This window comes from Corythoichthys intestinalis, chromosome 22 (assembly GCF_030265065.1).
Source record: "Corythoichthys intestinalis isolate RoL2023-P3 chromosome 22, ASM3026506v1, whole genome shotgun sequence".
NCBI classification, from domain to species: Eukaryota; Metazoa; Chordata; class Actinopteri; order Syngnathiformes; family Syngnathidae; genus Corythoichthys; species Corythoichthys intestinalis.
In genome coordinates this window covers 6623322-6647500 of record NC_080416.1, presented here as the reverse complement: position 1 = coordinate 6647500, position 24179 = coordinate 6623322, and the positions used below count along the sequence as shown (strand labels likewise).

The window sequence follows — 24179 nt, the reverse complement described above, 5'->3', positions numbered from 1 at the left end:
GGGAAAAACAGGAAGTGATGTCAGAGTTATCATATTTGGTCGACAAAAAAATATGAGTATCATGGAAAAGTATTATTTGGGCAATTTCATTTTTAAAAATACAATGTAAAAATTATTTCAGTAATAAATGTACTTTTCGTTATCATTAGTTCAAATAATTTGATATTAAAAGCCTCTTGATGCATTCGTTTTTATACAATTTGGAAAATTAGCTTAATTAGTAGGTCGCCACAGGGCGTTGAGGTCACTAGGTTATGCTGCCGGGCTTCCAGAGTATGACTCTAGCGATATAAACATGTCATCTGTTCAACCTTTTCAATTTGAACCCGTGAGGAACATTAATTAGCATGACAGCAGTGTTGATATTTCACAAAACGAGCAGAGAAAGCAAAATGAACAGGAAAGACGGGATGAGACCCGATGAGAGTGACAAAACGTGCTACACTGACGAAACATCTACAGTAGGCGAATTTGACAACTAAAGTAGTACCATGCGCTTTCAGCTTGTTTTGATTAGATGCATACAGACAGCATACTATAGATGCCTTAAGAGGATACTTAAACATAGTAATATCATAAATGGTGGTTAAATACGCTACGCGACTAATGTGGTCAACAGATCAACAATCTGCTTTAAAGCTACCACACGAAAACAATGCTTAAAAGTATGAGAGGGAAGGACGTGCAAAAAGTATTTTGAGGAAATGAAAAGGTAATAAAAGACTCAATAGAAGCACAAATACATATTACTCGCCGCTTTTAACCGATAAGCGCATGTGTTGGATGTCTCGCTGCATGGAAGGAATTGCTGAACACCCGTAGTGTTCGTTTAGTGACAAACTACATCACCCCGAGCGTCCATTGCGCGCATAAAACATGGCACCCTCTGTAGGTCAAAACATTTACTAAATATTATAGCTTTTTAAATCAATGGCAATATTTTGTGTTTCTAATAACATTTTAGTAAAATACAACAATTCTGGCTTAGTAGATCCTACAAGAAAGTCTGAGGTTCCCTTTAACGAAAAAATATAGGAAAACAAGCGCGCATTGGTAAGTTTGTAAAAACATTTGTTGTTTGGAATGTATTATAGGTTAGCAATGGTGTTCAAATTTTTTGAAATTCTCGTTTTTTGGAGAGAAACAAATTCAAAACAATTGAGCATTATACAAAAGATTATTCCAATAATTAGTTGTCTTTCCTTTCATTAAATTTTTAAAGGGAAAAAAATAGTACAGGTAGTCCCCGGGTTACGACGTACCCAACATACGTGATTTCAACTTTACGACGCTAGAGGCTCATCCGCCATTTTGTCTCCAGTGTAAACAGTCCCTTATCATACCTCACAGTATATTATTTTTTACTTTGTTAATTTAATATGGCAGTTTTGTCCTTTGGCAAAATGTTGATTATAATGTTGACTTTTGCTTTGTGATGCATGCATTTATTTTGGTGTACAAAGTGAAGATCAGGTAGTACATCTGCACGCGAGTAAGAGCGCATGTACACACAAAGGACATTATTTGCTCTAATGAAGAAGAGCGCACACGCACACACGAGGAAGAGCGCATTCTCTCCCACGAAGCTGCGCAGTCGAGTGAAAGAGGGGAAGATTATGGCTTCGCTCGCTGTCTCGCTAGGACTTAGCTCAAATGTCTTGATGAGGACAGTACAATGATGGATAATACATGTTTTGGATAGTTATTTTGAGATTTAGGGAGCATGTAGAGGTATTTAAAGGGTTCATTCTGAATCCGGCTTACGTTGCCAGTGTAGGAATAGAACTTTTCGTAACCTGGGGACTACCTGTACTTAAATTACCGTATTGGCCCGAATATAAGACTGTTTTTTTGCGTTGAAATAACACTAAAAAAGTGGGGGTCGTCTTATATTCGAGGTCTAGACATTATACCCATTCACGACGCTAGATGGCGCCAGATATCATTAAAGCGATGTTCTGTCATGATAGATCTCAGCTACTCTCAGGTTTAACCAGTTTGCATTATTTTATAGCTATGTTTTTCCTTATTCAGATTTTTTTCAAGACTACAGTTACAGTTACACTTCACTTTGATGGTTAATGCAGTTATTGCAATTTTGTTGGTTTATCACAATAGACTGGTTTATTTATATTTCAAAAACTATTTTCTGTATAAAAATTAATTTGGTGTTCATAAAGTATTTTTTCAAACTTGAGTTGAAAAAGAGGGGGTCGTTTTATAATCAGGGCCAATACGGTACAATGGAAACTATTATTTCTGTTAAATTGAACTTGTCTATCACAGAGAAATTTGTACAACGATTTCGCTTGTTGTTCTTCGTCGTCAAATATTAACTTTCATTTCAATACCAAATGTCTGTTCACCTGCAGAGGGGGTGGCCGACGGCGCCGCCGCCCCAAAATTGACGGCAGGCGCGACAACAGGTGCGGCGTTGGCGGTCGCCCCGAAGATGAAGGGTTGCGATGCCTGAGCCGAGTTGACCGGCGCTGCCGGCGGGGCGTCCTGACTTTGCCCGAAGACGAAGGTTTTGGCCGGGGGTCCGTCACTGGCGCCAGCGGCGGCTTGACCGAACAGGAAAGTGCTGGGAACTGTAACGGGAGGAGGGGCGGGCGCTTGGCTGCTGTTTCCAAAGAGACTAGGGGTCGGGGTGGTCGAGGTGCTGCTGGTCGTGGTGGCGTTGCTTCCCATGAAAAAGAACGGCAACTGGGGAGCTTCGGAAGCTGTTGGGCAAGACGAGATTGTGTAAATTTGGAACGGTTTTGTATGTTTTTATCAAGCCGTGAATGAAATGGCGTAATTACTGGCAATGATGGTAGTAAATGAATCAGAGTTGCTTTAAAAATGAGCTGTTTTTACTTTGGTCACACTGTAATTTTAGTATTTTACCACTTAACACTAATGAAACATCAACAACTTGTCTATTGTTCAATCAGCTTCAATGTCATTTCATAAATTAATATTGGCTGCCACTGACTGCGATAGACGTCTTGTTCATTTAGACTGGGAGAGGCTGGCAGCGTTTACTCGCAGCTAACCCTCCCAATTTAAATGGATTGGACGGCTATCGTTGTAAATGACGGTGAACGCGTTTCATACCTGCAGCAGTTTGTCCAAACACAAAAGTGGAATTTGCAGCTTTTGAATTTGAAGCGTCGTCTTTGTCAGCGGGTTTCCCGAACACAAAAGTAGCCGCTGGCGGCGGCGGCTGCTCCACGGGAGCGGTGGGCTTGCTGAAGGAAAAGCCCCCAGGAATGGCAGGCGGTGGGTTGGCGTCCTTACTGGCACCTCCAAAAATGAAGGCGGACGGCGCTGAAGTGGCGGACGCTTCCTTCTTCTCTTCCTCTGCTTTGCCGAATGCAAACGTGGGGGCGGCGGGCTTTTTCTCGGTGGGTAACGAACCAAACGTAGGGTTGGCGGTCGCGGGGTTGGACGTTCCGAACACAGAGCTGGCAGTCGTCGCAGAGTCTGTTGACACGCTGTTGTCGCTGCTCTTCTCTTCAGAGGAAACAGGCGTGGCTACGGAGGACGTCGAAGTCGGGGCTGTTGACGTTTTCTCTTCAGTTTTAGAAAGCCCGAAACTGAAGCCCATCTTGGAGGAACCGCTTTCCGTACTGGCCGATTTCGTCCCGAACGAAATTCCTCCGCTAGTTCCGAACTTGAATCCGGCTCCGGCCGCGGGTTGCTCCGCCTTCTTTTCCTCGCTGGAGGAAACTCCGAATTTAAAGCCTTCTGACGGGGTGCTGAACTTGAACCCTAATGAAGTATTAGCGTCTTTGGAAGGGGTTTCCGATGAGGTGTTCCCGAACGACACTCCGAACTTAAATCCTCCCGATGAAGAGGAGGACGACGCCGAGGCGGGCACTCCAAACTTGAAACCCCCAGATGCTGACTCTGAAGTACTGTTTGACGTGCCGAATGTGAAACCACCAGAAGAAGAATCTGAAATTGAAAAAGAAACAATTAAGTCTCCGACAGTCATTTTTCCGACACACCTCACTACCTTTAAGCTCTGCTCCCGGTTTAGCCGCCTGACAGGCGACGCACTTGACGTCGGTGCCTTTGTTCTGCAGCAGACACACGTCGCAGTCCCAAGAGTTCTCGGGCTTCTTGAACTTGTCCCCGAAACTGAACACAGGCGTGCTGCTGGCGGCTGGGGGAGCTCCTGCCGATGCTCCTGTTTGGGGAAAAACTATTTTATGACTCGACCAGGGGTGTGGCAATAATGTGTTACAACACTTATCGTTACACGGGTCTAGGGCTGCAGCTATCGATTATTTTAGTAGTCGATTAATCGATGAACTAGTTAGTTCGAATAATCGAGTAATCGGACAAGGAACATGAAAAATTGAAATACCTGAGCTGAGCCTCAACCGGTATAAAAAAAATAAATAAATGAGGATATATGTACAACAAAGGAACAACTGGCTAACTTAGATAGCAAAATTCCGCTAGCTTAAATGCTATAAAATGCTAACTTTTTTTTTTTTTTTTTTTTTTTTTTTTTACAATGCTCTTGACAAATTGTTCAGACACATATTCCCACAAAAAATGGCTAAATATAAACTAAATTACGAATACATTAATAAAACATCAGCTCAAACAAAAACTTAGCTTATGTTGGTCTTAACAGGGAGCAGATGGATTCAATCATGTGAAATGAGGCAGAGAAGAGGGCAGTGTATCCACCCAAATCAATAAAACTAAATGCAAACACTTTCAAAATAAACCATTACAACGCCACTTTAATTAAACGAATACTCGAAGCAGAAAAATTTAATTCGAATATTTTTTTCTAATCGAATACTCAAGTTAATCGATTAATCGTTGCAGCACTACACGGGTCAGAAAATCATTATGATATTCTACAATAAAGAGTAAAGCAAGTTCTTTTCATCCTTAGCTGTGAATTTAGTGCTGCAACATTTAATCGATTAACTCGAGTAATTCTATTCGAAACAAGCTTCGAATCAAATTTTGCTGCTTTGAGTATTCCTTCAATTAGTGGTGTTGTTATGGTTTGTTTTGAAAGAGTTAGCATTTAGTTTTGCAAGGATTTGGGTGGATACACTGCCCTTTAGTAGCAACAGTGAATGACATAACTCATTTAATATGAGTGAATCCAGCTGCTCCCTGTTCAGACCAACATAAGTTTTTGTTTCCACTAATATATTTTTTTATGCATTCGTTATTTAGTTTATAGGTATATTTAGTTGTTTTCGTGGGAATGTTTTTGTGGAAATATGTGTCTGAATGATTTAAGAGCTTTATTTAAAAAAAATACAAAATTCATAGCATTTAAGCTAGCTGACTTTTGCTGTGCAAGTTGGCCAATTGTTCCTTTGTTGTACATAGATCCTCATTTATTAACTTATTTTATACCCTTTGAGGCCAAGCCCCGGTATTTTTATTTATTTATATATAAAAAGTGCAATTCTGCATAGTTTGAGAAACTCCGGAATTTTATTTTGAATTCACATTTATATGGCGGAAAAAACTGACTCTTGCACTCCTTTTCAAAATAAACTGCTGTATTTTAAGCCAAAACAACTGTTGTGTTTGATAGAACAATATGTATATGCTGCCATAGCAGATTCATGGCGCATTAAGCCCCTGAACTATTTTTATTTGTCCATTTTACCCTGAAAACCCCCGTTTACAGACGTCGTGCAGCCGCTTTTGTTTCAACCCAGCCATAAAATGAAGGTAATTATATTTATTATCTAAAATATCTGTCTGTTTTTAGCTTAGAATCATGAATTGATGTCTAATATTTCGTTTAAACAAAACAAAACACATGACTTTAAAAAAATTATTCACTCGCATATTTTAAACTTTTAAACAAATGACGTCACAATGAAAAAAATGGTGTCTGTAAAAAAGTCATGGATATCTACCTCATAACGATCGCTTAATTGTATTTTTTGTTACGGTCGCATTTTCTCCAATATGTTAGATGATAAATAATGGATTCAAACAAAGAAAAATTGAAAAAACCTTTAAAATGGTAAACATAGAAAAAAGAAAATCTTGACCACTCCTTGATGTCTGCGATTTCTGCTTCGCGACACTTGTAATATTACCATATTTCACCCATAAAATCCCTCAAAAATTCAGCTGTGGCCAATCACAGCTGTGTCTTGACACTCAGTGATACATGCTACATGGAGTTTTTGGATCGAAACAAGGTAAGTACGCGATAATATCTCGTTAAAGTCATGGCGTCTGTAATTCTGCTGTCGCATGCTCTCACCTTCAGAAAGGGTTTTGCTGTTTAAATGTTTTTTTTTTGTTTTTTGTTTTGGTTTTAGATGCCCTCCTGTTCAAAATTTTTCTTCCACCAGAAAATTGAGATTTTAAGCTTTCCAATTATGTATCACACATGCATATAAGACAATTTTGAGTTTGGCAAAATCGGGGGTCTCAGAGCGGAACTTCAAGTCACCTGAGTGTATTCCGCCATATATATTAATTCAATTCAATTTATTTGTGTAGCCCTCAATCACAACAGAAGTCTCAAAGGGCTTTACAGAGGCAATATGATACACAATTAGAAATGAAGCAACAAAGATGAATAGATGCAGTTCAAGTCCTGGGTATCCCCTATCCTTAAGACCCTCCATGCCGGCAAGGAAAAACTCCAAAAACTCCAGAGTCAATTGGGAGAAAAATGAGAAACCTTGGGGAGTACCACAGTCACATACTTCTATAGCGCTTTTCCACCTTTTAATGGTCTTTCCAAAGTGCAATCTTAGCAAGCCTTTGTTTATCATCTCCTAAAATTTATTCTGCAATGCATTAAATGTTCCTAATCCGAATATTCGATTATTCGAACTAACTAGTTGACAGTTAATCAACTACTAAAATAATCGATAGCTGCAGCCCTATGTGAATTGGAATGAATTTATCATTAGTCATGAACCTAATAATATATTATGAGGTCTATGCATTAGTAATCGTCCAATCCATTTGAACTGGGAGGGTGGCAGTGAATGAACATTCATTCGCTGCCATCACTCCCAGTTCAAATAGATATGAATTTCTATGGCCGTCAGTGGCAGCCAATGCCAGGTGATTAGTTCATTCTAGGGCAGTGGTCTCCAAACTATTCCACATAGGGCTGTAGTGGGTGCAGGATTTTGTTCCAACAAAACAACAGGACACCTTTGCACCAATCTGGTGATTTACAAGTGTAATCAGTTGATTCCAGCCAGGTGCTGCTTGTTTTAGCAGAAACCTCATTGGTTAAACTGTCTGTGCTCCATTGGTAGGAACAAAAACCAGGACAAACAGGGGCCCTTGAGGACTGGTTTGGAGACCCCTGTTCTAGGACTTTCCACGTCATTTTCTGTTGATATTACCAAGCTATACTTTTTACTAGGAGAGGGAGGGATGGCAGTGAATGAATTTGTTCATTCGCTGCCACCCTCCCAGTTCAAATGGATTGGACAGCTACAAGAGATAAACTCATTCCAACTCACAGCAGAAGGATGAAAAGCGCTTGTTCATTCAGTCGCCCCTCTTAGTCAAAATGGATTAGCGCCGTCAATGTCAGCCAATGAGTTAACAGCGTTAGCACCCGTTGGTTTTAGTTCCAACGCTTTGCTTACCTGGTTTAGCGCTCGTGCAGGCCACGCATTTCGTATCGGCGGCCTTGTTCTGTAACATACACACGTCGCAGTCCCATGCGCCTTCTGGCTTTTTAAACTTGTCGAATCCGGCGAACGGCGTCGCAGCGGCGGCGTGCGGCGTTTTCACGGCAGAGAAGGCGGAAGGTGTAGAAGAAGAGACCTTCAGCACCGTTCCGGGCCTGGCCGTCTCGCAGGCCTCGCACTTGACGGCGTCCGGTTTGTTGAAAACCATACACGTGTCGCATTCCCAAGTCGCCGTCGGTTTGGGAAAAAGTGAGCTGAGAGGGGCGCCGTTCGTGCTGCTCTTTGGCTGCCGAGCGGAGGGGGCGCTTGTTTTATTGTCTCTGGTTTCGGCGCCGGTTTGAGGGGCTTTACTGCACACACACTTTGCGTCTGACGGCTTGTTTTGGGCCAGGCAGGCGTCGCAGGTCCCCGCTGGGTTGGTTTTGAATAAGTCACTGAGGTTTGTAGAGGAGGAACCGGAAGTGGTGGTATTTGTGGTGGTAGTGGAGGAGGACGGGGTAGAGGACTGCGTGGAGGTCTCTAATGACTTTTTCGTAGTTGTAGAAGCAAAGCCTGGACAAAAAAAAAAAAAAAAAAAACACTCATCCATCTCCTTGCTTATACTAGCACATAAATGGAACTTCTGGTTAGAGCTGAAACGAATACTCGAGCAACTCGAGTTTAAAAACTGATCCGAGTACTTTTATTCACCTCGAGGAATCGTTTAATTTTGCCAGCTCTAAGCATCACGTTTTGCCCGGACTACTTTAAACGCGGGACAACGCACTGACGTCACGTGCGTAGAGGAAGAAGCAATTAAAAAAAAACTACTGCAGCCGACAGCCACTACAAACTACGCCGACGTTGCTAAAAACTCTGCCCGCATGATGCTAGTGTGTTAGCAGGTAGTGTCCGATGAGTCTCAGATATCGCATGCATTTAGCACTAGATGCTAAATGACAGACTCGGGCCGTGTCTGGGCAGTGTTAGTAAACAGCCGCCATCTTTAAACAGTAGACTTCTCAGCGCTTAGAACGCTACTGTCACTCGCTCACGTAACGTTAGCCCTCCGAAGGGCTAGGTTTCTATTGATTATGACCACTGTTGATGCGTGGCTAATGAGTCTTACATACAGGCTTTATTTAATCTGTAAAAACACAGCGCTGTAGAGTGATGAGGGTGTAAAATTAAAACTAGGGCTGTCAAAATTATCGCGTTAACGGGCAGTAATTAATTTTTTAAATTAACCACGTTAAAATATTTGACGCTATTAACGCACATGCCCCGCTCAAACAGATTAAAAAGACAGCACAGTGCAATGCCAACTTGTTACTTGTTTTTTTGGCGTTTTTGTCACCCTCTGCTGGCGATTGGGTGCGACTGATTTTATGTGCTTAAGCACCCATGAGCATTCTGTAATTATTTACACTAAACAATGGCGGGCTACTAGTTTATGTTTTGATTGAAAATTTTACAAATTTTATTAAAACGAAAACATGAAGAGGGATTTTAATATAAAATTTCTCTAACTTGTACAAACATTTATCTTTTAAGAAGTACAAGTCTTTCTATCCATGGATCGCTTTAACAGAATGTTAATAATGTTATGCCATCTTGTTGATTTATTGTTATAATAAACAAATACAGTACTTATGTACCGTATGTTGGATGTATATATCCATCTTGTGTCTTATCTTTCCATTCCAACAATAATTTACAGAAAAATATGGCATATTTTATAGATGGTTTGAATTGCGATTAATTACGATTAATCAATTTTTAAGCTTAGCTTTTAAGCTTTAAAAATTTTAATCGTTTGACAGCCCTAATTAAAACATAAAGTTAACTGTCAGTTTTAGCTCAGTAGTCATTGCTGAATAAAACACCAAGTAGCACTGGTCCCTAATGTGCTCCAATACAGCAGATATTATACATTTATTTTGAACACTGCAAAAACTCAATCCTATCAGTACTTACAGTTTAGACTAACTTAAAACTTAACTAGAACTTAAAATAGCTTGATACAAATGTTGAAACATGTGGGGAAAAACACATAGCTTTCAAGTGATGTGTGTTATCAAGAGTAATTACATTTTTAGGTAAGAAATTTGCTTTCTTTTTTATAAGATTTAGGAGTTTTTTCAGTGAAAGCAGTGAATTTTTTTTCTAAGTCACATCTGAGATGCAATTGTCGGCTGTTTTCAACAATGTACATCGGAAGACATTGATTGACTGAAAATGGTTCAATATTGGATTAAATGTCTTTTTTTCTCATGTATATTTATAATTGTTCTCTACCTAAAAAAAAAAAAATGTTTTATCCAATTACTCGATTAATTGATAGAATTTTCAGTGAATTACTAAAATATTCATTCATTCATTTTGGGAAATTATGAAAAAAAAATTCTCCACTCTGTATAAAGTTTTGCAGAAATGCCAGTACTTCTTACCGGGTGATTTGAGGAGGTCCAGCACGCTGCCCTGCTTCAGTGTTTTGGCTGGTTTGAAAGGGCCGTCAAAGTCTTCTGTGCTTGCATTAGTTGTTAATTTTGCTTTGAGACAAAATAAGCATAAAACAATTATTCAAATAAAAGAGGACAATTGGGTAAAAATTAAATAAATAATTAAGTGTTTTACCTGCTGTTGCTATGGGCGTGGCCAGCTTCCCATTTGACATGGAAGGGCCAAGTTTTGCTACAGGGGCACTGAATGTAAAGCCAGCCTAAAGAGAGAAAAAAAATGGTGAAAAAAAGACTCATTCAGGTGTATTTTGAATGACTTACTGTTGGGGAGAAGTTAGGTGGACTAGAAGGAGTCGCTTTAACAATGGGCGAAGAGAACGTGAAGGGTACACAAGGGGGTGAAGCAGGGGTCTCCTAAGGGACAAGAGTCAAAAACTGGATTTAGGGTTTGAACCTAAGTGTTCAGCAAACAAGAAAAATTAAAATATACCTTATTTGTCACCGTTTCCTTGACGGGACTGACGGTGATGCGAGGGGACGTCACGACGGGGGGTTGCGGCACGACGGGGGGTTGCGGCGAGGAGAAGCTGAAGGTGGGCAAGGCCGCTGAGCTAATGGGAAGTGAAATTGCGGGAAGGTCGGGCACCTCGGAAACCTAACGTTAAAAAACATTCAACTTTACAACTATTGGGTTGACAAAGCAAGCAAAATAAAGATGGTACTAACTGCTAGGGTTATCAAAATATCCGGATATTGTATCCAAAAACCATTCTTTATATTGCAAAACAATCGATACCACACAGGTATCGGTGCAACACTAGAACATACCTCATCGTCCTCAACGCGTTTGGTGGACGGTCGCGCACTCGTCCGCTCTCTCTTCATCTTGCCACCTCCGGAGTTGGCGGCGGGCGTGCTTGAGATAGGATAGGTAGGTCTGTCGGACCCCGTTGTGCTTTGTGAAGGAACTACTGGGGTTCTATCAGGCAGGAGAGGTGATTGTCTTGTAGGCTGTGGATGATAGAGAAAGGGGTGGGGGATCAGTACTAGGCCTGTCGCAATAACAAATTTTAGTGGGCGATAAATTATCTGATAAATTATTGCGCCCCCCCCCCCAAAAAAAAATTTTTTTTTTAGCGTTTATTTATTTATTTATTTATTTATTGTCATCATCATCAGTATCATTGACAGTTGCAAGATGTGATATGAGCAACCCGAAAAACTCGAAGAAAAGACAAGGGCTGACGAAAGAAGCATATGCTTATCAAGTCCCGTCCCCTTTTAACCGATTGACAATAACACAGTGAGAATACAGTAAATATTAATAGATCAAGTACACCCATTTAAACGCAATAAATGTTTACTTTTAAATTAATAAAATACCTTTTAAGAAATCACAACTAAAAACAATAGACCATGCCTCTCTCAAGTAAAAGACAACAATATTAATACCGCACAGAAACACATAATAAATGTCTTTTTTCAACAAAAAATAAAATTGCACTTAATAAATGAAGCATTTAGGCACATAGGTATAAAGTTGCAGTAACCGTAATTGCACTTCAACAACAACAGAGAAAAATAAACTAATTAAGTAGCAGTAACAAAAATGATGCTCCCAAAGGTATCAAACATCATTTAACAGAGGTAAAACGGTCTCATTTCTTCAGCAATGTAGCGGACTTCACTTTCCGTGAGGGAACGCTATTTTGCGCGGTGTCGTCTGTATTTCTCACATCAAGCGAATACATGTCAATTAACGTGATGAGGAGGCTCCGCTTGTTGCGATGCAGTTTTCTTACTAAGCAGTGAAAACTGGAGAGGATGATAGAGTTTCAAATGAGCATGTAGATTTATTGTGTTGGCCATCTTTGTTGAAACAACCACTAGAAACATTTTGCAGACTGGTTCGTCCTTTCCTAATTCCGCTCGCTCATTGCTGTGCGCCGACAGTGCACTCGGCCCTGCCTCCATCCATTAAATGACGGTCACTTAAACTCAAATGTATAAAACGAACATACCCAGAAGTCAATAAAACAGAGTGGCACAAGGAAGCTGAACTTTAAACAGCGCCGCCAAGCACGTCTGCCACACATCTGCCGCAAGCGAACGCACGTGCGCGCGAGGCGATAAATCGCAGCAGGAAAATTACCGTCTTCATTTTTATATACCGCGCGATAAATGGAATTATTGCATATTGCGACAGGCTTAATCAGTACTGGTGAAAAACTACCTATAATTCAGCTGAGAAAAAAATGCTACCTTATTTCTGGGAGTTCGCTCTAAAGTCCGGTTGGGTCCTGTCGGGGTCAAACTAGGCCTGAAAGAGACTGAGCGGTTCGCAGAGGGAGGAACGGAGGTGGGGACCACCAGCTTTTGCACAGGTGGGAGGTTGGAATCCAGCTATGGACGACAAAAAAAAAAAAAAAAAAAAAAATTTTTTTTAGATTGTTCCACAACAAAACTCATTTTACATTGCTTTTTCTTTTGTTTGTTTTTTACGTATTACATCATGCTAACTTAAAGACAGAAGTCCACAGCTGCGGCTGTGTGTGTCAAGTGTGCAACAGCTGCCAGTTGTTGCTACAAAAGCTGCCGAACTGAGATAAAGAGCTCTGTGTTCCCATTATAAGACTCCTGTTTGGCTACAAATATATTTGCAAATCATATGCAAATGGCAGCAAGTCAAAACCTTGTCAAATCTTAACTTACCCGTTTCTTTTTTGACTGAAAAGGTGATATGTCAAGATCACTGCCCTCCATTGACTGCAAAAACAGACAAAAAAAAATCACAACTAGTACTGTTGAATAAGGAAGAAAAAAAATCCACAATATGCTACATTTTTCACTTTTTGAATTTGACAACACAAATGTTAAATGAATCAAGTAGTGTTGCAACCTAAAATTATACAGTGTAAACAGACGAAGCACAATTGTTTTAGCTGCCATTCAGATTTACCCTTGAGTATAGTGATGAAGCTGCTGCTGGAATCCTCTTGGCATCCTAGTGGTTAAAAATCTCATGTTAAAAGGTAGTTGGAGACTCAATCTGAAAATTTGTTTGTGTTAACGTACTGCCAGAGGACTGGACATGCGCTCCAAAGACTGCAGGATGCGTCGGGCAGTGGCGCTGGTCACCCCGCAGGGTTGCGCGCCGGCCGGCTTGGCTTTAATCTGCCTTCTCACCGGGGCCTGAAAAATTATAAATGACAACATTGATAAAATTCCCCAATTTTTATGGGATCTGGCGTGTATCTCGCACGCTAACCTGGTACGGCGTTCCGGGACGATTGCGGACGCTTCGTACTGCAGCCGCGCCGCCGTACGTGGTCTTCCCGGGGTAGAAGGGGGAATCTCCAAGCTGGCTTGAGTTCAAAAGTGTGCTGTTGAGCGTTGACTGCAGGGAGACATTTAGAAGTTTGAGTGCTGGCACTGGAAATTACGTGGTAAATCCCAGCATGCCTTACAGGAGCCTTTTGTAAAAAGTTACATGTTTTTCTGTCGTTGTCGGTGGCTAATACTTTTCAACGTAATGTATATTTTTAGCAAACAAAATTATAATGCAATAAAGTTAAATAGCAAAGCTCGGACTGATTTGTCCAACCAAAAGATGTCACCACTGAGCTTACAACCCCATCACAAGATACGGTTACCATTTGTATTCATTTGATACTTTCTTTTGTAGCACCCTTTTAGCCTTGTGCGGCAGACAAGACAAGTGGCCCACTAGGCCTATAAAGCACTGGTGGAAACCCTGCATGAATGTGATTATTACTAGTAATTAGGGCTGTCAAACGATTAAAATTTTTAATCTGCATTATGACATAATTTACTATCATTTTTTGTTATACAAAACTACTTACACATAGTTTAAAAAAATGACGCAATTTGGTGTCAAAGGTCTTTCTATGATACTAAACTCCTCATGAGTGAATATAAAAAAATAAAAAAACTCACATTGGCAGAAGTGCCAAAGACGGACAGGTTGAAGGCGGGCCTTTTCAGACTGGACTGAGAGGGCTGCGGCACCGAGATGGTTCTGTCCATCTCCGGCGACCAAAGCTGCGGAAGCGACGCCGTCTTGGCTGTAGGCACGTCTGCAGAGCACATTGATATTCATTTGTGGTCTCATTACCGCTACTGAGAAAAAAACTGTACCTTTATCAGAGGCGCGTGAGGAGAAGCCGCTCGTGGTGGAGATGTTGTCGTCCTCGTGCTGCGACAGGTTGTCTTTGATTTCCTTGACGAGGGAGAAACCGGTGGAGAAGGGCCCCGGCGCCGAGGAGGTGGAGGGCTGTGAAAAAGGGCCGCTGGCACCGGCCAACGTCGGCAACGAGGTCTCCAGTGGCGTGAAGTGAAGGTGGGAGTGGCTGAGCGGAGGCCGGGATAAAACGTCCTGAAAGTTGAGGGATGCCCGACTGGTTGACGGCTCTGAATGAAGAAAATACATATTAAAAGGAGAGACTGGTAAGTAAGGCTGTATAATTGAGTAATAACAAGATTTATTTATAACCCAACCGGCATTCTTTTTTTTAATTAAAGAAAGTTAAAATTAAGAAAATACTTACTTTTATGTTTGTATTTTTATTTTCAACAAATATTTATTCACAATAAAAACAATGTTTTAGTTTTAAAAAAATTACAAAATAAATATTTGCCATTATTTGTTTTAAAATAATTTCTTAAAAGTAGTTTAGATGAAAAAAGGAAAAGTTAAACAGAAAATTGTATAAAAATATCATTGTATTTTTAAAATAATTACCTAAAAAAACTATTTCAAAGAATTAATGGATGAAAAGGAGAATACTGTTTACTTTTTCTACCTTTTTGTTTGTACAGAGTTGCAGTTCATCAATAAAAAAAGGAATTTCCAAATTAAAAAAGGCAATACCCACTATTAAGACACAAAAAAAAAAAAAAAAAAGATGACTCGGCCAATCAATAAATCATCCAAACGATTTCTGGTTAATTTGATAATCGATGAGTAGTCGTAAATTTTAAATGCATTTTTGTTTAAACTCTCGGCATATCGAACCTGCATTACTACTCGTGCTGGGCTCGGGCGAGTGGCGTCCATCGAGGAAGGGCGGCACCTCTTTGCCGCCGTTGGGAGGAAGAGCGTCGTGTTGGGGCGGCTGGCAGTTCTCGGTCACGTCTGCTGCTGCTGCTTCTCCTCCTCCACCTCCTCCTCCTGCTTCACCTTCAGGAGGCTCTCCGTTCTTGAAGTAGTTTTGCAGCCACGAGGGAACGATGCTTTTGACGGTGTCGGTCACTCGGCTGATCAGGCCTGACGACTGCTGTAGGGACATGAGCGGGGGGGGGGGGGGGGGGGGGGGGTTACTCATTGGCTGAACTCTGACAAAAAAATAATATTAATGGACATAAGATAGCCTTAAGTTTGTCATCCTTTGTGTAAACCATAGACTTCAGAATGTATTGACATGACACATTCCCTATTCACTGCGTCACGTCTCACTCTGCTTCATTTATTACCTACTTATTATTAGTCCGTCACATGCAGCGATCTAACACCAGATTTAGGTTGAAAAAATACGAAAGCTGTACTGCATACAAACAGGAAGGATTGTCTCAGGAGTGATTTGTTCGAGGATTCATGGTAATTATTATATTATTCGTACCATGCATGCATTTTGAAACGTTGTGGAAAAAAAAATCAGTGGGAGAAATTAGCCGCTACAGTATTGGCATTGTACTTCGCAATATTTACATAAAATAAATGCTACCTGCACTTTTTTTTTTGCTTTTAACCAAGAATCGAGACTGTCTTACATACATAACTATAGAGAATTCAGGGATTTAAGCATTTATTCACAAGAATTTTCAACGGGAAAAGCTCTTTGTTTACATATGGCGGCCGCTATTTCCTTACTGACTAGCCTCGTAGTTTGCAATATTTACGTGAAATAATTGCTACCTGCACGTTTTTTTTTGCTTTTAACCAAGAACAGACACTTTTACATCCATATCTGTAAAGAATTCACGGATTTAAGCCTTTATTCACAAGAATTTTCAATGGAAAAAGCTCTTTGTTTACATATGGCGGCCGCTAATTTCCTGACTAGCCTCATAGTTCGCAATATTTACGTCAAAAAAATGCTACTTGCATGTTTTTTATTTTGCTTCTATCCAAGAATCGAGACTGTTTTACATACATAACTATAGATAATTCAGGGATTTAATCATTTATTCACAAGCATTTTCAACAGAAAAAGCTCTTTGTCTTTCCACTCGGTCAGCTTTGAAGCCCCCTATGAATCGGCCCCGCGCCCAGTCAATATATTATGAAAACCATGAAAAGTACTTGTTCTAAAACACTAACACTCATGAAACAATGTTTTTGGGGGTGTAGAAATGTAGCATGTGTGTGTGCGCGAGGGTATAATTCTATCATTTCTCAGATTTTATCCTTCCCATGTTTTCAAAAATGCACCCTAAACTCCAAAACAATTATATTGATAAGCAAAATCGTATTTATTACTAGAGGTGTGCCAAATTTCTGATTCTTAGATTATTCGCGATTCAGCCGTGGAAGATTCGAGGACGAATCACAAACATCCAAATTCCGAATATTGAATTGTATCAATTATACCAGGTAAAACAGAACTAAAACACATTCAGCACGGTCTTCAGGACGCAATGAGGAACGGAACTAAGGAACTAAGAGTAAATATATGTTAAAGACATACTGCTAGATAAAACAAAAAAAACAATCATCTCTGATTGCGGCCGACAGCTGCTACAAACACCACCCAGTTCCTAGTTGCTACAAACATACGGCCACAATAATGCTACGGTAGATATCACATATATGTAGAACTTGATGCAAAATGACAGACGGCAGCGTTAGAACATGTATAGGAAACTAGATGCGAAATGACACTTGCCGGCGTTAGAAACAGCCGCCATCTTAAAGCAGTAGACTTCTCTGGAAGGCTCTGTTAAAGCTAACCTAAGGCTAAGTTCATACCACAGGTCTTAATGCACAAATCTGATTTTTGTCATGGTTTTTTTTGGCGTGCCCGTTCAGACTGCCTTTGTCCATTGAGCCCATTCAAGTTTTACGCATGCGCACTAATTCGCAGTCCGACACGCACTGAGCAAGAAGACTCACATGCACAGAAGCATCAAAACAAATGACTACACATGCTGGCTTTCATCCTTCATTCCAGGGAGATCATATTTTGATTTCCAAAAAGAGGAAACAAATAAAAGACAAATAATAACCGTTTAGGCTTATATTCAAAGTTTATATGGATCGATAGCATGCACGCACTGTTCATGCATGACACACACAAACGGACGGGGTAGGAGTGGGAACCTCTTGGTACCTCACGATACGATATACAAAACTCACGATAACGATGATCAGGCGATATGGCAATACAACGTTTCTCGATATGTTTTTCAGGAAGTCATTCTAGGATATTCTACAAACAACTAATTATCAGAAAAACAAGCTTCTAGTGTGAATTGGAATTAGTTTATCACTAGTAAACGTACAATCCATTTGAACTGGGAGGGTGGCAGCGAATGAACATTTGTTCATTCGCTGCCATCCCTCCCACTTCAAACCGATTGAACGTCTATGGCTGTCAGTGACAGTCAGTCCCAGGCAATTAGGTAATTTTGAGCCATTTAAGGTCTCACTGGAACAGCACCAAACAAAAATTACAGCATCATCACCTTGTCCAATGCAGATTCTTGACTCTGATGACGCTGGAACTTTTGTTTTACAAAGATGATTGACTGAAGAAGACATAAAAATTCCCTCAGTCCATGATGATATGGGGCTGCATGTCAGGCAAAGGCACTGGTGAGATGGCTGTGGTTAAATCTTCAACAAATGCACAAGTTTACATTGGTATTTTAGACAGCTTTCTTATCCCTTCAACTGAAAATATGTTTGTCAATTTCCAAGATGACAATACATCATGTCACAGAATGAAAAAATCGGATTCGTGCATTAAGACCTGCAGTATGAACCAAGCCTGCATATCTTTTTATCTAGAATACTCCTAAATCAGCTAAATCTTGACTTAAATGATGAGCAGTTTTAAAACTTTCACATGTCGAAAGTTGACAGAAAGAAAATTATGGAATAACGGGAGCAATTTTAACAACTTTAACGGTTGATTCACAACATTAAAGTGCATGTGACACGAAAAAGCATGTTTATTTCATAACACACGCGGTATTTTATGCTCCTGAATGATATGGACCGCTTGGATGTGTGTGAAAGCGATCGCTATATTTATTTAGTTTTTTTTAATCCCGCACCATGAAAATGAGTGACTTCCAGCTTCGGTCTTGCATTGAGGAGGGCGCTGTGACGTGTACGGGAGGAGTCCTCTTCACTATACAGCAGTACTGTTGTGTATGAGGACTATGGATTCGGCTGATTTTGCGGATTAATACGTTTATATTTCGCATCACGGCAGCCAAACGGCTGCAGAAAAATCTTGCTGTATGAGGGAGAGGCGTGTGTGCCTTTTTGGAGTTTCAAAAGGTTCCCATTCACCGTGGATATTGGCCAAAACAAGCCCTACTGCTGTGGGACCATTGGACTTACGAGGAAGTGAGTAAACATCTTGTTTTGTATTATGTCAAATACGAATACAGCGATTACAAAGTAAACACTACAAACTTTCTTTAAATAAAGGACTACTTACGTTTGATCATTGATAGGCATGTAAAAAGCTCCCCTCATGCACATTATCTGCACGTTAGCTGCACAACAACTGCAGCCGCCCTCCTCCGGGGAACGAGCTGTAAATTTCTCTCCGCCGGGCGGTTTGCCGATCCACAGAAACAATCGACAACCCAGTCGTCATGTCAAATAATCCGGGCTAGTTATGTGTGATTTTCCGCTTCGAAAACTTTGAAACATGACTCGGTTCGGGTTAGCATGTCGGCTAGCTGTCACACCTCTTGGTTTGTTTACATTCTCCGAAGCCGGGGAAGGGAAATGACACATGTCCGATTTAGGTGTCATAAAATATCGTTCGGGAGGTGCGACAGTAAAGGTGAAGTCGACAGTTTTGACCATTATGGAGTAATTTTGCCATGCCATCCTGAATAAGTGCATTTTTATGATTTCATATTCCATTTAGCACAAGACTTATTTGTCATGACCATGCCATTTATTTAGCGATTGGGGAAAATACTTGGATAAAAAGAATATCCTGTAAAAATATTGAAGTAAAGAGACAGAAACTGACATTTTGCAGCTCTTTTTGTCGCGTTTTCCTCGTTGTGAATAGTTCCCCCTCGACGGGCTGACTGGTCCTTCTCAAGCCATTTAGCTAGCTATTGGGGAAAAATACTTGGATAAAAAGAATATCCTGTAAAATTATTGGAGTAGAGAGACTGAAACAATTACATTTTGCGGCTCTCTTCGTCGCGTTTATCTCGTTCTGAATAATTCCCCCTCAATGGGCTGAATAGTAAAACCGATGAGCCCAGTTTCCCGCTGACGTCATCCACCTGTTGGGGACGCTAGAGCCCTATAATGGTAGGCGTGGCTAACCGGCAGATTAAAAGACTAATTACTCGTCATCTGCGCTTTGCTAAATTGTTGTATATAGTCGAATCATCTCAAAATATGATTCTAATTCACATAATAATGCTATTTAAGACTTTTTTTTTCTCCTGTCGTATGCTCTTTAAATCAACTGAATGTAGTTCAACCCTTTAACACCGAACGTGTCGGCTGCGACTCGTTTACCCATATCCTATTTGAAGCCTCGTCACATGAAGGTTATGGTGTCCTGAAAAAAGGGACCCAACCTGGCCACTGTGAACAATTTTTTTTTGAAATATTAAGGCAACATCAAAGGCATGCAATTTCAGACAAAATAGGCTAAGGTGTTAAAGGGTTAAAGCTGCTGATACAGAATGGGGACTTGAGTATTTTATTTCCAGTTTCTAACTGTTTGCTTGATACTGAAACAGTAGTTTAGTTTAGCCTGAGGGGATTTTTGAACAATTTTGGAAGTAATGTATGAAACATTAAAACTAGCTAATAAGTTGTCAATAATCGTTTTATAATCAAATCGTAGCCTCTGAATCGTAAGGTGCCCAAAGATTCCCACCTCTATTTATTACAGCACATCGCTGTGACTTAACGCATATTTGCACGTAGGTTAAAGTGCGTGTACGCCAACACATTCATTTAACAGGTAAGCCCCAAGTGACCTTTCAAACTTGCAAAAATCGCCACCTTTCGGACGAAGCTCGGTGCTGTGTACAGATTTTTGTGGCGACTGTGCATTTCTACACAGCGTCTCAAAATTTGCTAATCAATAAAACTAGGTGGGGCTGGTGAGAAAAATGCATTATTTCTTTACAGTCAGTGTTAAAGGGGCCTCATTGAGTGTTTGTCTTGTGACGCACGTACACAGTGACTGACAGGCAGAATTCTAGAGGTTGAGCAATTGCCTCTTCTGCAAAATAATACACTGCAGCTCGTAGAAATATCACTAATGTCTTCTAGAAGCATTATTTGATATAGTTGAACACCTTAATCAAATTATTCAGTTTTTAGGATCACTTGATGTACAGAAAGTAGCTGATTTTGCACTTTAGAAAGAGGAAGAAACTGCATATTGGGTTGGTTTGCTTATCGGCGCGCGCAGCAATTTGTTGTGTGAACATTTACAGCTGCATGACACTTTCAGAGACATGGATGATAATACACAATCTAGACACTAGATTACAGATTTCAAGGTATACCGTGGTATGAAAATGTCATGGTTTCAAAACCGCAAAAAAATTCTGTCATACCGTCCATAAGATATTAATTTTTATGTCCCAAAAATGCATGGAGAAGTCCTCGCTTGCAGCTGCAAGGCTCAACTCTCCCCCACTGGTTGTTGCTCAGTGTCAGTGAGTCAGCTGTGCTACATGATGGCTGGAGGTGGTGAAACTTCTGAACCCCCCCCCCCCGAAATCGCTGGTATGGGAATAGTTCGCTACAGAGAAGTTACAGACGTCCACGGCTTAGAGTAGGTCCAAACGACATCTAAAACATGTTTGCGGCGCGTAGCTGCCGAGGAGGCAATACCTACAATATGATTTCACATTTAAACAAAATTAAAGGTGTAAACATGATACGAGTCATACACATGCTTTTTATGGAAAATAAATTATTTTTGTTTTGACGGTAATAATGTTGAGCTGTGTTTGTGGGTTTAGGCTTACCTAAAGGATTTCATTTATTTAGAATATTTTGTTATTTTTGTATGTATTTATTTTAACTTATTATACTTATGTTCCAATTTGCTAATATTTTTTGAAAAATAAAAATCCTGCTCAATGGAAACCTTTTTAAAAAATTTTACCCAGATATCTCAAAGTAACACATTTTACAGCTGTAATTGCAATACCGTGAAACTGTGATATTTTAGGGTAAGGTTATCATACCGTCAGAATATCATACCGGCAAATGCCTATACACGACTAATCATGTGGCTCTTTTCATTCGTCTGCCATGATTTTGAATTAGTTTGTCACTAGTTCAATCCATTTTATACAAGAAGGGTTGGCAACGAATGAACATACACAATGAGAAGATGAACGGATGTTCACGGAACATTGATTCATTCGCTGCCAACCCTCCCAGTTCAAATGGATTGGACGTTTACTAGTGACAAACTCATTTCAATTTCTATTTTTAATTTTACACTTAATCTGCCTTAATTCATGATTAAAGCGCTTCAAAGTAAACACACAACCAAACCAAAAAACATGAAGTGTTTCCCCAGTAATTTTTGACAACATTTCCATTCCACAACACGATATGATTTAATTTATTTCTTTAATTAGCAGAAGCCACAAATTATCCAGTCAAGAGATGACATGTCTAAACCTCACAACACTTACATTGGGCGTTTAAACAACAATGAATAATAACCATTTTAGGACTGCAAATGAAGCCTTGACATATGAACCTTTTTATCAAGAAAAGCTACAAATCTTAATACTCATCCAGCTATTATTCCATGCAACCATGCGGGGCTCTTTAACAGTTTCCTGCGCAATTCAACCCGGCTAACGTTAGCCAGCGCCCCCCGCACAACTTCCACAAATTCAACCCCAAACCTTTAACGACACACTTTCCAAATAAGCCCTAATGACGAATTCTAAGCACTAAATCACACCATTTCACTTCAATAATCACCTGTATTCGCCACCACCATAATGAGACGAACACAACAATGCGCCTACTCGCTTGCTAGCACGGCGGCGAGTTTCCTCCTGCCTTTTTTCCGCTAACTTGTTAACGACTTAACACGGCCTACTGACGCGGGTGTCGTCGCACTCCCTCGCGGCCGGGTGACTTCATCCACTCGGAACAAGTCCACGCGTTGACACGGAGGCTGTCAAACAAGCGCGCTGGCGCAGGTAAGCCAGAAACTAGCCCGCTCGCAGGGTTAGCATCAGCTAGCGAGGCTATGAAGCGCGTGGAGGCCACGAGTAGGCCGCAAAATGTCTCCCCTCCCCAACTTAAACAAAAACAGTAGCAAGAGAGAGCCAGCGGGCCTCGTAGTCATTGCTGTCCACTCCACGCGAGGACTTTGAGCGGAGTTACCTGCTTGCTCTTGGCGTAAGGTTTGGAGGCGACGTGATATCTCTTGCTTCTGATTTTCCCTCCTCCCGTGGCCGCCATAGCTCTTGTGTCGGAGAGTGTGTCCTGTCGGTGTTTCGGCGCCGGATAGCTGTCATCCAGCACGGCGGCTAATGCCGCAAGGAATTCTGGTAGATGTAGTCAACCGGGATCTTGCCGATTACTTGCTTTTTTTTTTTTTTTTACCCTTTCATTTATACTCATTATTTTATTTGCTGTTCAATTCGGCTTTGGTATGACGAGCAAAGTAAGAATTTTACGATTCATAAAAAATATTTCATTACATAAGACAATAAATATTTGATTCGTACATTATTATAATTGTGTTTGTGGAGGGAGAAAGTACAAATACTGTATTCAAGTAACCATACTACATATGTTCATACTTTGCTAGTCCCCACTACTTTTTTTTTTACCATACATACAGTGTATCACAAAAATAAGTACACCCCTCGCATTTGTGCAGATATTTAAGTATATCTTTTCATGGGTCAACACTGACAAAATGACACTTTGACATAATGAAAAGTAGTCTGTGTGCAGCTTATATTCGGTAATACAGTTAATTTATTTTCTCCTCAAAATAACTCAAAATATAGCCATTAATATCTACACCCCTGGCAACAAAAGTGAGTACGTCCCTTAGAAACTACGTACATCCCTAATGTCCAAATTGGGTACTGCTTGTCATTTTCCCTCCAAAATGTCATGTGACTCGTTACACGAGTGCTGTCAGCATTGCTGCAGGGATTGAAGAGGTGGGGGTCAGCCTGTTACTGCTCAGACCATACGCCGCACTCTACATCAAATTGGTGTGCATGGCTGTCACCCCAGGAGGAAGCCTCTTCTGAAGACGGTACACAAGAAAGCCCGCCTGTCTCATCAGACTAGAGCTGAAACGAATACTCGAGCAACCCGAGTAACTCGAGTTTAAAAACTGATCCGAGTAATTTTATTCACCTCGAGGAATTGTTTAATTTTGCCAGCTCTAAGCATCACGTTTTGCCCGGACTACTTTTAATGCGGGACAATGCGCTGACATCACGTGCGTAGAGGAAGAAGGTATAAAAAAAAAAAATTACTACAGCTGACAGTCGCTTCAAACTACGCCGACGTTGCTAAAAACTACGCTCGCATGATGCCAGTTTGGTAGCAGGTAATGTCCGCTGCGTCTCATAGATATCGCATGCATTTAGAACTAGATGCGAAATGACAGACTCGGTCGCCACTGCGCAGCGTTAGTAAAAAGCCGCCGTCTTTAAGCAGTAGACTTCTCAGCGCTAATAAATATAACGTTACTGTCACTCGCTCAAGTAACGTTAGCCCTTCGGAGGGCTAGGTTTCTATTGATTATGACCACTGTCGATGCGTGGCTAACGTGTCTTACATACAGGCTTTATTTAATCTGTAAAAACACAGCGCTGTAGAGTAATGAGG

General features: G+C 40.6%; 1 protein-coding gene across 1 annotated transcript in view; it reads right to left on the bottom strand.

Moving 5' to 3' along the window:
• The window catches only part of nup153 (nucleoporin 153), a 24745-nt gene extending 1894 nt beyond the window's left edge, over positions 1 to 22851 (bottom strand). Inside the window, exons 1-18 of the mRNA XM_057828440.1 lie at positions 22707 to 22851; positions 15132 to 15393; positions 14255 to 14527; positions 14054 to 14193; positions 13365 to 13493; positions 13172 to 13288; positions 13056 to 13100; positions 12809 to 12862; positions 12359 to 12499; positions 10925 to 11107; positions 10587 to 10751; positions 10418 to 10510; positions 10272 to 10356; positions 10085 to 10186; positions 7611 to 8207; positions 4004 to 4177; positions 3100 to 3942; positions 2367 to 2723 (exon numbers count right to left, since the gene is read on the bottom strand). Coding sequence (XP_057684423.1) covers positions 2367 to 2723; positions 3100 to 3942; positions 4004 to 4177; positions 7611 to 8207; positions 10085 to 10186; positions 10272 to 10356; positions 10418 to 10510; positions 10587 to 10751; positions 10925 to 11107; positions 12359 to 12499; positions 12809 to 12862; positions 13056 to 13100; positions 13172 to 13288; positions 13365 to 13493; positions 14054 to 14193; positions 14255 to 14527; positions 15132 to 15393; positions 22707 to 22784 — 3838 coding nt within the window. The 5' untranslated portion in view covers positions 22785 to 22851. The remainder of the gene's footprint in view (positions 1 to 2366; positions 2724 to 3099; positions 3943 to 4003; positions 4178 to 7610; positions 8208 to 10084; positions 10187 to 10271; positions 10357 to 10417; positions 10511 to 10586; positions 10752 to 10924; positions 11108 to 12358; positions 12500 to 12808; positions 12863 to 13055; positions 13101 to 13171; positions 13289 to 13364; positions 13494 to 14053; positions 14194 to 14254; positions 14528 to 15131; positions 15394 to 22706) is intronic.
• Between the last annotated feature and the right edge of the window lie 1328 nt (positions 22852 to 24179).